General features: G+C 33.0%; 1 protein-coding gene across 4 annotated transcripts in view; it reads left to right on the forward strand.

Moving 5' to 3' along the window:
- Positions 1-16,061, forward strand: part of CCAR1 (cell division cycle and apoptosis regulator 1) — a 45,775-nt gene that overhangs the window by 2,280 nt on the left and 27,434 nt on the right. For 3 of the 4 annotated variants that reach the window (XM_032491526.1, XM_006181182.3, XM_032491527.1), the window contains exons 3-8: positions 7,698-7,870; positions 8,296-8,340; positions 10,357-10,389; positions 12,350-12,543; positions 13,941-14,055; positions 14,158-14,350. In XM_032491526.1, coding sequence (XP_032347417.1) covers positions 7,698-7,870; positions 8,296-8,340; positions 10,357-10,389; positions 12,350-12,543; positions 13,941-14,055; positions 14,158-14,350 — 753 coding nt within the window. The remainder of the gene's footprint in view (positions 1-7,697; positions 7,871-8,295; positions 8,341-10,356; positions 10,390-12,349; positions 12,544-13,940; positions 14,056-14,157; positions 14,351-16,061) is intronic. The other variant, XM_032491528.1, reaches the window with a different exon arrangement.

Consider the following 16,061-nt stretch of genomic DNA (forward strand, 5'->3'; position numbering starts at 1 on the left):
AGGGTTTTTATTTTACTTACTCTTGGTTTGAGGGGTTAAATGATGAAGTTACTTATGCAGATAACTGAAAATAATATGAAATAATAGTTAAAGTTTATGTTTAATTCAGATTCAAGTATTTCTCCTCTGTTAAATAGTGGGGACCCTAATGATAAGTTGGTTTTGAAGAAACAGGAATTATTAGCAACTACTGTATGTCTAGAAGCAAGTGCTGTGTACTGTTATTTTGGTAAACTAAGCATGTTTACCTGTTTTTTTTCTGCTTATAATTTGTTTTAAATTCGTATCTGTATTGTTGCAATAAAATAGCTGTTATAGTGAAATTCTATTGTTGATAGCTCTTAACATTTGTAACTACTTAAGTATACACTACTTTTTTTATTTTAAAACTGAACATAGGAGACACCCACAGTTTAAGAACTTGTCAAAGTAGGTATTATATATTGGTCTCCTTTTCCATATTTGGCAATAGAGTCCAAATGTAAATAATGGGTTTTGTGTAAACAGAGCTTGTATTTGTGCTGCAGGAAATTTTTTTTTTCTTAAACCTGTCATTAATCCTAGTTTTTCAAAATCTAAAATTTAATTGATGCATCATCGTTTCAGTAAGTAGACAAGTATTTCGTTAGCATCTATGTTCAGCTTTCCTATAAAAATCCTGGAGTAGCTTCTAAGAACTCTAGTGACAATGTTTTTATTAAAATATTTAATTTCTAGGGGCTATATTTTGAGCTTTCTCCTGAAAGCTTGATATTTTCTTGTCTTCATTTTAAAGCCCTCTTTAAATGACTACTTAGTAATCTTATTAGAGGTGATTCTCAGAGCCAAGCAAATTTCTGTCAAAGTTAATTTTTTTCAATCTTTAAGCAATTAAAATGTCTTATTTACATCTTACCTCAATGGAGAACATTGTAACCTAAGGATGCAACACCTGAATGTTTCTCTGGCAGCTTCAAATACAATTTGAGAAAAAATTTCAGCGAAGGTCACTAAAATGACTTAGAGTAATAGTGTAGGTGCTTGTTTTACTCTAGTTAAAAAGGAAATACATACATTGAAATATGCCAGATAATGTTAGTATCAGAGGCTACTGTCATAAATCAAATGACCATGCAACAGAAAAAGGTTAATGGGATAATTCAGCTCAAATGAAGTGTTTGATCTTTGTTTCTATGTATCTGATTCACTTTCTTCTGAGAGCAATATAAAAACTACCACTATTTCCTTTTTGTATATAACTTAAGATGGTTTTGTTCAGTTAATGGCTTTGCTGTTCCATTTTTAGCAGGATTATTTTGCATTTGTACTAATTCTGAAATTTCTCAGCTAACAGTGATTTGAAAAATTCAGTGCATTCACAGAGATGACATTTAAAATAAGATTAAAAACTTCAGTAGAAGCATGCGTACTAGCAGTTTATTGGTGAAATCTTGTAAAATTAAAGATTAGTATTTGAATTGTTTCTGATTAATTTTAATGCTCTCTGTTCAATTAAGGGAAAGTTAGTAATTTCATCATCTGTCATCTTTAATTTCCTTTTCCTTCATTTCGCATATTCAGTCGTATATCAAACATTGACTTTTTTCCCTTTTGAAAATGCCTCAAATATACTCCTCTATTTTACATTTAGGCTCTCTACACTTTACCTTTGGATAACTGCATCAGTAGCAGGTTTCTATTGCTTCTAGATCCTATGCCAAAGTCTCACCTAGCTTTCAGGCCCTCTCATACCCTTCCCAAACCTTTATATCCTAATCCATAATGCTAATCATAAATCACTCACTTAAGTTAGGGTGCTCTTTTTCCCGTCTGTCACTTAGTGGTGTTCTGTATTTATTGTCCTTTATTAAGTTGTAACTGCTTTTATTTGCTTGCTTCTCTTAACCTACTAGATCTGCTACTTTTAATTTCTCCCTCAATTCCAGTGTATCTCTGAGATGTGATGTTCCTAAAGCATGACCTCTGTGTAAATTACAGAACTTTCCAAAGCTGGATGGGATCTGAGCTAGATTCTGTCTCAACTCCTTTCTCTAACAGATGAAGGATTTGGGGCCAAGAAAAGTAAAGAAATTTGTTTAGGTCTCAACAGAACGTCACAGAAGAGTCCAGTGTTAGAACCTCCGAATTGTGGTTCATTATTTCTTCCATTACTCTATTTTATTTATCCTCAAAAATGTCTTCAGGGACTTTAAGAATACATTTCAAACTCCTTGTGATGGTATGCAAGATCTTCTGTATTTCCAGCCCCATTTCTTGTATCTCCTCCACTGAAATAACTTGTTTTTAATATTTAATCCTATTTTCCTATCTCCTAGCTGAAGTGGTATGTATTCAGTGACAGTCATACTTGGGACCAGAGCTTTTAGGTTTGAGAGTTTTTAACAATTTTCTGTTCTGTAAAGAGACATTGAGAGGGATAGCTGGCAAATCACTGATTGAATCTTTAAATAGCCTTTAGATGAATTATATTGACTTAGGAGTGTCTTGAGTGTATTTGACTCAAAATATTTGCTTATGTATATAATTGCAACAATATTAAAATGTTTGGATGGATTTGGCCAATTCAAAACTCTTTTCTCACCCATTTCTTTGACTGTATGATGACTGCATTCTGGCTATAGACAAAAAGTGAGCTAGTCCACTTTACTATAGTAATATGTGGTGGTTTAATACAGGTGACTGAAGCGAATACCACTACAGTTGTGTTTTTTTGTTGTTGTTTTGGGTTTTTTTTTGGTGGGGTAATTAGTTTTATTTATTTGTTATTTTTTATTTAATGGAGGTACTGGGGATCAAACCCATCACCTCATGTATGCTAAGCATGCACTCTACCACTGAGCTATACCCTCCCCACCAGTAAAATTGTTCTAAATGTGACTTCATTTTTCCTACCTCTTCAGTCTGGCCCAATGGTTGTCTTTTAAAACCCCAGTCTCATGAATCAGAAGCTCAAGATTGTTAAGTTGCAAGATCCTTGGTCTTTTTCAAACAAATAATAGCTGATGGTGTGTATATTCTTAAGTTAGTTATCTCCTGATGGAATTAGATGTTTCCAACACATTTGGTAGAAAAATAAGATTGCTGCTGGGGTGGGCTTAACTCTTTTTAAACACTGCTAGCGTTATATAATAGCAGACTGTCTCCAAAACATTTTTTTGTGTGATATGACTCTTTGAAAGAAATGGGGTTGAAAACTAAGTAAATATCAGAGGCCGTTAAGGATGGAAGAAATCATATGACATTACACGAATGGTGTCTTCAACTTCCTGGGACGGTCAACTAACAATTAGTCAAATAGTAGCTAGAAGAGACTATGGCCAGGATCACTAATCATCACTTTCATGGGACTTCAAGAGTGTGAAAAGAGGGGGAGGTATAGCTCAGTGGTAGAGTGTATGCTTAGCATACATGAGGTCCTGGGTTCAATCCCCAGTACCTCCTTTAAAAAAGAAAGAAATAGATAAACCCAATTACCTCCTCCCTCCAAAAATAAAAATAAAATTTAAAAATATTAAAAAAAAAAGAACATGAAGGAGCTATTGTCTGCTAGGGTGTTAATCTGTATAGAGACTGTAAGAACCCCATATAACACTGATTTATTTGCCTGTTTCTTACAGTAGAACAGCTCTCTACTAAGAACTTTCTAGACTGATAGATATATTCTTACCTTCATTGTCTAATACCGTAGCCACTAGCGACATGTGGCTGTTGAGCACTTGAAATGTGGTTATTGTGACTGAGAAACTGAATCTCTAATTTTATGTAATTTTAACTAATTTAAATTGAAATAGCCAATATGGCTAGTGGCTAGTGTATCAAACAACGTGGATAGTATAGAAGATTACAATACTTGGAATATATTGTATTTAAAATACTATTTTGTGCCTTAATTTTTTTTAAATGCTCATGGCTTACTTATAACTGGAAGTTTGTGCCTTTGACTCCCTTAATTTCTTATTCTTTTGTTTGTTTGCTATTTTCTAATTTCTTATTCTTTTTTTAAACATTTAAAAAAATTTTTTTAAGGGGGTAAGGGGTTTACTCATTTATTAACTTTTTTTTAGAGGAGGTACCGGGGAGGACCTTGTGCACGCTAAGCACGCATCTACCACTTTGAGCTATACCCCACTCCTTAATTTCTTACACTTAATGCCTTAATTTCTAATTCTTAAAAGGTAATGAATAATTCTAGTCATTGGGTACATTATGGGCTTAGAATAGAATCTCAAAAACCACAACAATACATTGACCAATGAGTTGTCTGATTTTAAGAAAGCTATCTGCATGGGGGCATCAAGGGTTTTGTGTTTGTGTGAAATCTAATCTTTAAAGATCACTAAAGGATGTTGAGCTGAAGATGACATTTAGAAGACTTTAGAAGTCCACTTGATTTAAAACCTGGGTTTATAAGTGTTAGTAAAACTACAAGCTATAAAAGAATCCCCCATATCTTCATGTTATTTTTCTCTGTAAGTAGTTTAAGATTGCTTTTGAACATATATTGATATGTGGAAATTTCCAGGGATAAAGCATTGCGTGACCAGTGCCTTAGATAATTTTGCAAAAGGTTAAAAAAAGGAGTGAAGTTTCTCGGGTCAGTTTGAGGTGTTTCGAATTTTATCATTTCAGAAGAATAACTCACATCAGTAAAGATAGGTGTAAAGATAATAAGGAATTTTGAATTTAATAGTGAGCTTGATAAGATAAAGGGGTAACAGACAAGTGACAAGTTTCTCTTATGTGTTTTAATGGTATGTTTGCTGATATTCAGTATATAATAACTACTAGTATGTCATAACATGGATGCTTCAGTCATGTGAAACTGATTTTACATTTTAGAAAGTAATTATTTTACATTTGTCCCTAAAGGTTTAAGGAAACTTAGCTCTTAAGTTTACTTTGCCTGTGGTAGCCTGTAGTCATTTAGGGCTCATTTCATAGGTTTATCTGTGGAAATATTGATATGTAGTTACAAGTATCTCTGTTTCAGATGAGTCATGAGACCTTCAACAATTATTGAATCAGGTACATATAAATCAACAGTGTTCCAATGTGGGTAATTGGAAAAGATCTCTGATAACTATTTGGCCACTTAAGTAGAGAGAAAGATTAAATCAGAGCTTAATACCTTTGTACTTTGCAACGTATAGAATTATCTTGCAGAATATTGATTATAGTAGTACACAAGAAGAGTGGAGAATGCTATATGTAAATATTCAAGGGTAGCTTCTCAGATATCCACAAAAAGGAACATTAATAAATATTAATGAAATTTAGTTTATTGAGATTAAAATCTCAAATGTAAATGATTTATAAACGTGTAAAAGCCACAACCGCATGTACAGTGATTTCTGAAAATTTTAAATAACTAGCTAGTGGCCACAACATTGTAGATCAACTATACTTCAATTAAAAAAATAAAAAGGTCTAACCTTCTCCCCCACACACAAAGAACACTAGCTAGTGGTGTGAAGCAGCTAGTAGAATGTAAATTTCCTTCCCACAAATTTCTGCAAGTAACTGAGCCCTTAAATACCAATTAATCTGTTTTGTAGTTGCTAATTCATCACACTGTCAGAAATGGAAAATAGATTGTAGGTATCACCTGTCATCCCACCTACTTAATGCTGGGCTGCTGTATATTGTCAGCTTCTAGAACACCTAGAAAAGCTATAGGAAAAGAAATAGACTTTCTTGAGATACTAGCTCCTAGCCCTTGTGCTGTAACAGCTATCAGTGGTTTGTTCTGGAAATTGGTACCAGCAGAATGAAACAGATCTGAGGAAGCTCAGGTCGGTGAAAGAGATGGGTACGATATTTGAATCAAAAGATGTTAATTTTGGTCAAATAGGACATCCCAATCTGAGAATTTAAAATACTAATAATTTTTCCTAGGGTCTTTCCTTGTCTTGTGTTTACATGAGAATTTTGGCTTTTGTTATCCTAAAACAGTGGTTTCTTAACCTTTTTTGGGGTCTGCAATCTTTTTGAAAATCTGCTGAAAGGTTTGAACTTTCTTGTCTGTAATTTTTCATACAGTTTTCAGAAGGTTAACAGGATCTACTGGTTAGAACCTGTGCCCTAGATTTCCATACCTTTTTCTCTATTCTCTGTGCAGTTAACCTTATTTTGAATTAACATTGATGTTAAGACATTCCCCCACTTCTTTCTGTTTAAATTAATTTAGTTAGTCCTGATTTCTCCTTTCTGCCCATCTCTGGCCTTTGACTTACCTTAAAAACAAGAGAGAAGAAAAGATTAATGTTGTAAAGGTTTAGCATTGTTTATTCAGGACATTTAGAAGATTTTTTCCCATCTTAGATACTTTATTTTTCTCATCCTTTTTTAATTTTTAAAAATCAATGTTTTAGCAGGGAATAGTTTGTAATTTACAAGAATTCTAAACATGATTTCTGGAATTTTTTTTCTTTTTGCCCTACTTTGTTGTTGGTTCTATTTTTAAGGTGAACTCTTCAACAACTAATTGATGATGAACCTCATATTTCTAAAGAATTTATGAGAGATTCTAGACTAGATGTTTTGGTTAATTCATTAATGCTCTCTGTTCTGTTACTGTAAAGCACAATAGTGTTCTTTCTATAGGGTTATTAACTATTACAGAGAAGCATTTTTTCAAGTTAGTCTCAGATATAAGCAAAATGCTTTGGGAAAGGGAGTGTTACATGAGAAGATATTTCTTTCATGGTGACCTCTTTGAGAGTCATGATTCTTAGTGGTGTGTTAAAGGTTCTGAGAAATCCTGCAGTAAATATGTGCTTAATTCACTGTATCATAAACTTTTAAAACTTTGGGCCCCCTTTTTTTGAACTTTAATGTCTTGGAGAGCTAGTTATTGTTCCACGAGATACAGTTTTGGGAAGTACAATACTAGACTGTAATTTTTAGTTGGTTGCTTTTTTTTTTTTTTTTTTGCATTTAATAGAATTGCATAACAGCATCAAAAATCTTACATTCTCTTCAGCTTTTCACCTCCTCTAAGCATACCTTAAACATTCAATGCCTAAGTCTCTCTGAGCCCTCCCTCCAGTTATTTGACTTAAACAAATGATCTTTAAGTCACTGTGGTTAATTTTATCTCTTATTACTCAGTACAGTGGTGCAATAAAATTGAAAACTTTGTGTTTTTAAAGGGTTCCCAAAAAAGAAAAAGTGAAATATGAAAATAGTTGTTTTCCCATTGTTTCCTAGTTTTATAATTCTTCAGTACAAAGTAGACGTACATGAACATTTGGCCAGTAGGATGTTTTAAGTATGGATCACTTCCAGCAACACTGTCTTTAATGTATGATTCTAATCTGTTTGAAGATAAAAAATACATTCTAGATTAGTATAATAAGATGATTTATTTTCTTTTCTTCTTAAAAACTTCCTAAATATTTCTCAAGGGTACTTTAACCTCTTGGCCTAGGTAAGGTTGGTGGGGTTCATTCTGTTGTTTAATTTTATAGATTAATATTTATTCTTATATCTATCATAACTTGAACATTTAATATAAAGTCATTAGGATCTAAGGTGGGACATGAATCAGTTAAGTTTGACAAACATTACTGAAATTTTTCTTTAGGTTTTTACTAAGCAATGGCAGACCATAATGCATATCTAAGCATTCACTGAAAATTCCTGGAAAGGATCCAAATAATCTTGATCCCCCCCCCCCCTTTTTAATCTCATTTTAGCTGCATTGGGTGTTCAGCAGCCATCACTCCTTGGAGCATCTCCTACCATTTATACACAGCAGACTGCATTGGCAGCAGCAGGCCTTACCACACAAACCCCAGCAAACTATCAGTTAACTCAAACTGCAGCGTTGCAGCAACAAGCCGCGGCTGCAGCAGCTGCATTACAACAGGTGACTCTTTAAAAAATTTTAATATGTGACATAGACAACTATCAAATCTGAGTAGCCAGGGCAAGTACCTTCATGTTTTAAAGAATGAATAATTGTGGGTTTCTTAATATTATTATTATGCTTATTGTTGTTTTCTGGTGATAAAAATTATATATGCCCAGGACATACAGAGACATGTAGTTGCATAGTCAAAATTCTTATAGTTTAAGTTCTTTTATCTTAATTATTTAAATAAAATTCTGTTTTTAACGAATCCCAAAGTGTAGGTAATCACTATTTTGTTTATTTTAGATGAAATGTAGCTGTTCCAGATTCCTTTTTAGTGTAATTCTAGTTGTGTATTTGTATGTATATGTACATATATTGCTTTCTGAGAATGAATAAAACTAATGTCCATATTTTTTCTTGAAAAATCTTTTTTCCAGCAATATTCACAACCTCAGCAGACCTTGTATAGTGTGCAACAACAGGTTAGTTTGTATTTTCCATGTTAAAAACTGATTTTCTAAAAGTCATTTGTTCCAGCTAAGTTTATATAGATTTTATTTCCCATCAGCTGCCTCAGTGTGTGGTTTGAATTCTTTTAGGGTAGAGGAAAAGTGGTAGGTAAAAAGGAGTGTCTCCAAGGGAGATGAAGATAGGAGAGAGGTCCTAAAATCTCAAATTCCTCAACTGGCAACCAGCCTTTGTCACGTGTTTCTAAGAAAGCATGCAGAGGATAGTCTGAAAAGAATCACTCTGTTAATTAGTCTTTGGCCCAATACTCCAGTCTGAAACTTCTAGCACTACTGTGCTATGTAATATACTAGACCACATGTGAAAATGGAAAGCTCCTTTTTCCCACTTGAAGCGTAAACCCTAGACAGACCATTGGCTTTCAGCCTGTGTTTATTTAAAGCAACTGAATGTTACCTTTTTTTCCCCTAATGAAATTGTATATTGAAACCCAATATATAAAATATAAAAATAAAGCTGTTGAAAATATGAGGAAGCCTGCCCTTGTAGTTCCCACTTCTACTCCCAAGGCACATTAGAACAATTTGGAAACTCCTTACTTAGACTAAAAGTTTCTTTGACTCCTTTTCCCTAGGCTCTTAACTCTAATCATGTTCTTCAGGGGTTATATCTGTGATGGTAGAAAGAGGTAAGAAAAACTGAACCCAAGGAGAAGTATGTCAAGGAAAGAAGAGTTTGGCCTGCTGGAATCTGTATTGGTTCTAGCCTAAGCACCCATTCTAGGCTTTTCTGGGATTAAGAAGTAGTCTTCATCCCTTCTTAGTGTCATTAAGAAGCTTTAGGGAAGTATAGCAGTCAGGAAAGGAAAAGAGGTTACGAGAGAGAGGTATCAAAAACTTGGATCCAAAGAAACATGAGGCTTCTCAATCTATTGACTCTTGTTCCTAGATCCGTGCCCCAATTTCAACCTTGACTTAAGTCCTTTGGGGCTTCAGAAGCATTGCATTTTCCCTGAAGATTACAATATCCCACTAATAATTGTTGCGTTCAGCTTCTAAAGAATTGATAAAAGATTGGTGTCCAAATTGGCTATCTTGTTTTCAGATACCCTTAGAATTGTATTAGTACTGTTAGGAAATATATTACTTAAGACTGTTGTATTATTTTGAACATGAAGGTGGCAATATTCAAGTGTTCTTGCCCTAAAAAATGCCATTACTCATACATTCGTAACTTACAGAAAAATGGTAATTTGATAGATTTAACCTTTAATACATGTCGACCCAGGTAAACTTTTGAGTGTTTTGAATTAGAATATCAGAGATTCTTTTTCTTTTGTGTGTGTGTGTGTGTGTATTTTATTGAAGTATAGTCAGTTTAAATGTGTCAGTTTCTGGTGTACAGCGTAATGCATGATACATGAACATAGATATATTCGTTTTCATATAGATTCTTTTATCCTAGTTTAAGTCAAATTTCTGTTCCTGAGTTTCCAAGTTTCCCCCTTCACACCAGTTCCTTTTGCTTTCTGGCAATGTTATACTTTGCTATTGCCAGAAAAACTGTATGTATGTCAGAATGTGGGGTCCTTTATGGTATCCATGCCTTTGGCAAATCTGACTATGCAGAGCGCTTCTCATTTTAGGGGGACATTTGTGAATTGGATAGCCAGTAATATTTTTGTTCCGAGTAGCTTACTGATGATATTGAATCATTTCTATAGCATGGTAATTAATATGGGGCAGAATTAGAACACTACGTTGCCCCAGGGAATTGTATGTTATTTTGTGGATGTTATTTCTATGAAATAACAAAAATAATTTCTTTATTGTTACTGAATGAGTTAGTTATATATAATGTCTACAGTTGTAGGAAATCTTACACCTAATGACCTGTTACTTTTCATGTATTTCTTAATTGGAAAAATACTCATTCAACAGGAATTTTTCCTTCTGTAAAGCATCTATGAAACAGCAATTCTGACTGATATTTATCTATTTTCTTCCTGTTTTTGTTTTTTCTATTTTTAGTTACAGCAACCTCAGCAGACTCTTTTAACGCAGGTTAGTTTGGCATTTATTTCTTCTGGATATCTGAGTGAAGAGTAGACTAAAGTTTTATTCCTATTCTAGTTTTTCCTTCAGGGTTTAAAGATGAATATTTGTTGGATTCACATATAGTTTCGCAATATAATTTTAAATAAAGGTGGAAAACGTGTTTTTGTTTTTTCTTTTGTGCTTTTTGATGGCAGATCCCACTGTGGTCTAGTTTGAATAAATGAGATATTTTAAACTTAATACTGATTTTGGCTTTTACTTTTTCTTTGTAGCTAACATTTTTAGGAATTCTTTTGTATATGATTACATCCTTTTTAGCTTGACCTTAGTAGGTAAAGTTACTGTGTTCAGCTTCATTTTTCAGCAACGTTAAAAAGTTTGTGAACTTGAGACACAATGCTACTTTAGACTTTGTGGACCATTTACAATCTCTGTTGCATGTTATTTTCCCTTTATACAATTCTTTAAAAGTGTAAAAACCATCCTTGGCTTATAAATTATATAGAAATCACAAGCTGTGGGCTAGATTTGTTCTGTGGGTCGTGGTTCACTGAACCCTTATATATGCTTAGAGTGACATGCAATGCAACTGTTAAAAAGAAAGCAGAACCTCTAATAATAGCTGGGGACAGTGATTATCCCATGGATAGGGAACTGGGTAGCTGAAGAACAGGAGTAAGAGAGACACTTTTTACGATATAACCTTTTGTATCTTTTTAGTCTTGAATCTTTTTTAAAAAAATAAATTATATCTCAATTGAGAAATCAACCTCACTTTCTGTTTTTATTTAAGAACTAAAATTGATTAACCCCTACATCGTATTTTCAATCTCCAGTTGTAGCATTTCAAAGCTAAGTAGAAAGGTTAGTCTTTTCTTGGAATAGGGTTTCCCAAAATGTGCCCGTAAATCATTAGTGTCTTAGGATGTTAAAGAAACTTCATGAGAAACTATTGTAGCTATAGTTTAAGAAAAGCTGAGTTCCTTTACTGTACATAAGACTTTGCTTTTTTCCCCTAATTGTAGACCTTAGAGACTTACTTAATGGGGCAGGTGTGTAAAACGAATTCCATGGTTTGAGTTGAATCAGATAACTGTTTCTTTTTAATGATTTTATTTCTATATATATATAGAAATTTTAATCAATAATATGTTGTTATTCATGCTTGATTGTGCCAGAAAAGACCAATGAAAGTATTACTCCTTTTCCCCAGTTTTATTGAGATATAATTGACATATAACATTGCATTAGTTTAAGGTATACAACGTGATTTGGTAATATGTATATATTGTGAAATGATCTCCACAATAAGTTTAGTTAACATACATCACCTTACATAGGTGAATTTTTTTTTCTTCTGATGAGAACTTTCAAAATCTACTCTCTTAGCAAGTTTCAAATGTATGATACAGTCTTCTTAACTATAGTTATCAGCCCTGTATATTGTATCTCCAGTACTTATTTATCTTATAACTGAAAGTTTGTACTTTTGGACCACCTTCACTCATTTCCCCTAATCCATCCCACTCCTCTGGCAGCCACCAATCTGTTTTCTGTTTTTATAAGTTCTTTGGGTTTTTTAGATTCCACATACAAGTGAGATCATACATATGTGTATTTCTCGATCTGACTTATTTCAGTTACATAGGACTTTCCTGAGTCTTTGTCATTGCCACTATGGATTTTGGATTTCTAAGAAAGGGACAGAATATGCAGTTTTTTAAAACTCATTGCCTATGGTGACTTTTTTTCCTGAAACAATCTGAAGAAATTAACCTGAGAATTTAATCATGAAGCAGATAAAAAATAACATAATTTTTCAGACTTGAGCCTGATCTTCAAGGTGTATATACGTATTATCTAACTTCAGTAATTTTAGCATTTTGAGTTAGTTTTAAGTAGTCAGTTTTAATTTCTAGACTATTTCAAGTCACTACCTTAATTTGATGTTGATTTTGTTTTATAGCCAGCTGTTGGATTGCCTACAAGCCTTAGCTTGTCAACTCCTCAACCTGCAGCTCAGATAACTGTATCATATCCAACACCACGGTCCAGTCAGCAACAAACACAACCTCAGAAACAGCGTGTTTTTACAGGGGTGGTTACAAAACTACATGATACATTTGGATTTGTGGATGAAGATGTATTCTTTCAGCTTAGGTAAACTTCATTAGGTGTTGACAGATGCCTTTTGGTATTTCCCATTAAGTATATAGATAAGACACCTGCTTAATTGTGTAATGGAATTGTGGTTTAGCTGTAATTTTCTGCTTTAATCATTCAGCCTGTACCTGTGACATTTTTTGATGGAGAATGTGACTGAAGGTATCTTTTGATTATTGAACAATATCTTTTAATTATTGAATAAACTCGTTACGGTGAATTCTTTATAAATGTTTTATAGGAGTGTACATTTCTAGTTATTCATGGGCGGACTTTAAGTGAGATTAAGGATTGAAATAGTCAAATGCCTTTTAAAATTTCATCTTCTGTTTGACATATCTAATACTAATATAAACTAAAAATGTTTTAATTGAAAAATTAATGAATAAAATTGATTGATGAACTAATGTATTTGAAATAGTATTTTGTGACTGTGGTAGAGGTTGCAGGAGATATATATTACCTTGGATCAAATATATTTCTAATGAACTTATTTAAAAGTACTTTGAGCAATTAAAATTTAATTTCTGTATAAGATTTTTCTGTAAGTGGATCTCCTGTTTTCCCATCTTTTCTGCATTTCTCTCTTCTTTCCAAAGCTCAAAGCAAATCTTACTCTTGGTTTATAAAAGAAAGTGCTGTAGTGGGAGGAATATGGTATTAGGAAAATAGGGGGGTAGAAAATTATTTCTTCCACTTAAAACTGCATTTATATAGCAAGGGTGAAAAATGATCAGTTCTAAAGTAAGTATAAGAGGTATTTCTACTTTTTTTTGTATTTTTTTTTATTGAAGTATGGTCAATTTACAGTGTTGTCAGTTTCTGGTGTACAGCATAATGTTGCAGTCATACATACATATATTCGTTTTTATATTCTTTTTCATTATAGGATACTACAAGATACTGAATATAGTTCCCTGTGCTATACAGAAGAAACTTGCTGTTTATCCATTTTATATATAGTAGTTAGTATCTGCAAATCTTGAACTTCCAATTTATTCTCAGTTTATCCCTCCCCACCCCTGTCCCCTCCAGTAACCATAAATTTGTTTTCTATGTCTGTGAGTCTTTCTGTTTTGTAAACAAATTCATTGGTGTCCTTTTTTTGGATTCCACACATAAGCAATATTGTACGGTGTTTTTCTTTCTCTTTCTGGCCTACTTCACTTAGAATGATAATTTCCAGATCCATCCTTGTTGCTGCAAATGGCATTATTTTATTCTTTTTTATGGCTGAATATTCCATTGTATACATATATATATACTACAGCTTTTCAAAAGAGCTTTTTAGGCTTACATTTCAGATATAGTTTACTTTAAAATGCTAAGTATATAAATCTTTTTTGGAGGAATCTCTTCTAATTGTGTTTGTATTTAACTTAATTCTTTTTCAGTGCTGTCAAAGGGAAAACCCCCCAAGTGGGTGACAGAGTATTGGTTGAAGCTACATATAATCCCAATATGCCTTTTAAGTGGAATGCACAAAGAATTCAAACGCTACCAAATCAGGTACGTAAAATAGTTAGGTATTATAAAAACATGGTAATTGAGTCTTCCAATTTACAAAGATTTTTCTTTCTTTTTAAATTTTATTTCTTTATTTTTGTTAAGAATCAATCCCAAACTCAACCTTTGCTGAAGACTCCTCCTGCTGTACTTCAGCCAATTGCGCCACAGACGACGTTTGGTGTTCAGGCTCAGCCCCAGCCCCAGTCACTGCTGCAGGCACAGATTTCAGCAGCTTCTATTACACCACTACTGCAGACTCAGCCACAGCCTTTATTACAGCAGCCACAGCAGAAAGGTATTAACATGCAGTTTATCTTTTCTTTTTATGTTTCAGATTAATACATAACTGTTCAGTTGTTAAAATAATGAGAGTATGCTTTTAATTACAAACAAGAAAGGGACTTGCAGAATACTTGAAAGGAAGCTTAACTATCTTATATAGGGCACTTATATAGCTATTTGGAAGGATTTTTATTTTATTGCTGTTATTCAAAGACATGCTCTTTGTGAACTTCAAGTAAATATCAAAACTAATAATCCCTTGTCCCCCATTGGTATCTTATCTGTAATAGAAGAAAATGTTTTGGAGACTTATTTCTTATGAACATAACAGCATTTTATATACATGTAGAATGTCGTGGCAGCACGTTACTCTGAATCATGGTGCTTCAAATAAATGACCTGTGTTAAAAATTTTTGCAAATTGATAATTTGACACTTTGAATGTTTTCTTATCAAGACATTGTTTAAAATGGTAGCCTTGACTTTAGGAGAAGCCTACTTAGTTGGTATTTTAAAAAACTGTAATTGGCATTTTCTTTTATTGTAAATTGACACAAGTATAACAAAGTTATAAAAATGGATTGCAGTGTAATATTATTATGTGAACATCTGTGTAATGACTGCATGGGAGAAAAAAATATTAATGTTAGTTAACTCTGTTTTAATAGTTTTACTCCAAGTAAACTGCTCATAATATAGTTTAGCTTTGCCTGTTTTTGAATTTTACGTAATATGTGATTCCATCTGTATGATCTTTTGTAAGACTTATTCAGTGTTATGTTTTAAAGTTTTTCATACTGTTCATTCTGTGTGGCTCTAGTTTCTTCGTTTTCATTGTTGCTTAATATTCCATTGTGTGAGTATTGTAAAATTTATCTGTTCTTTGGTAAACATTTGGATTGTTTCTAGTTTTTGGTTTCTGCAACCACTGCTGTAGGTTCCTAAAAGAGAACCATTTCCTATATTACCATAATCTACTATCACTTCTAAGAAAAAGCATTTAAATATCCTGTTTATATTCAGACCTCCCCAGTTGTCTCTCAAATGTCTTTTAAGTTTATTTTTTGTTTCCTAAACAAAAAGCCAGTCAAATTTCATGTGTTGTGTTTTGTTATATTTCTTTAGTCTTTTTATTCTAGAATAGTTTCCCACTTTTTCTTTCTTCCTTTTTGGCATTGATTTTTTAAGAAATTGGTCTAGTTGATTTGTAGATTCTTTTGAAATGTTCTGTTCTGGATCTTTCTTGATTCCTTGTGATATTTTTACTGTGTTCCTCTTTCTGCCGTATATACTATAAACTAGAAGTTAAGTCTGAAGGTTTTTGGCAAGAACACATTATAGGTGATGTTTTGTAATTCATACTGCTTCAAACTAGAGGGCATATGTTGTCAGATTCTTCTATTATTGATGATAAATTTTATTACTTGATCAAGGTGGTGGCCATAGATCTCCCCATTATAAGAGTTCTTTTCCTCTGTGTAGATAACCTCTGAATGATACCTTAGTGCTCTGTGAATGTCTTGTTGTATAGCAGTCTTTGGTTTAATGTCTGTAGATCAGAGGTTGGCAAACTTCAGCTCTGGGATTTGGTCTCTGTCCTGGTTTTGTATGTTCCCTGAGCTAAAAATGGTATTTACATTTTTAAAGAGTTGTTAAAAAATACACAAATATACAATTGGTCTCTATCATTTGTGGGTCACAAAATCTAAAATGTTAGCCAAATT

This window comes from Camelus ferus, chromosome 11 (genome assembly GCF_009834535.1).
Source record: "Camelus ferus isolate YT-003-E chromosome 11, BCGSAC_Cfer_1.0, whole genome shotgun sequence".
Taxonomy (NCBI): Eukaryota; Metazoa; Chordata; class Mammalia; order Artiodactyla; family Camelidae; genus Camelus; species Camelus ferus.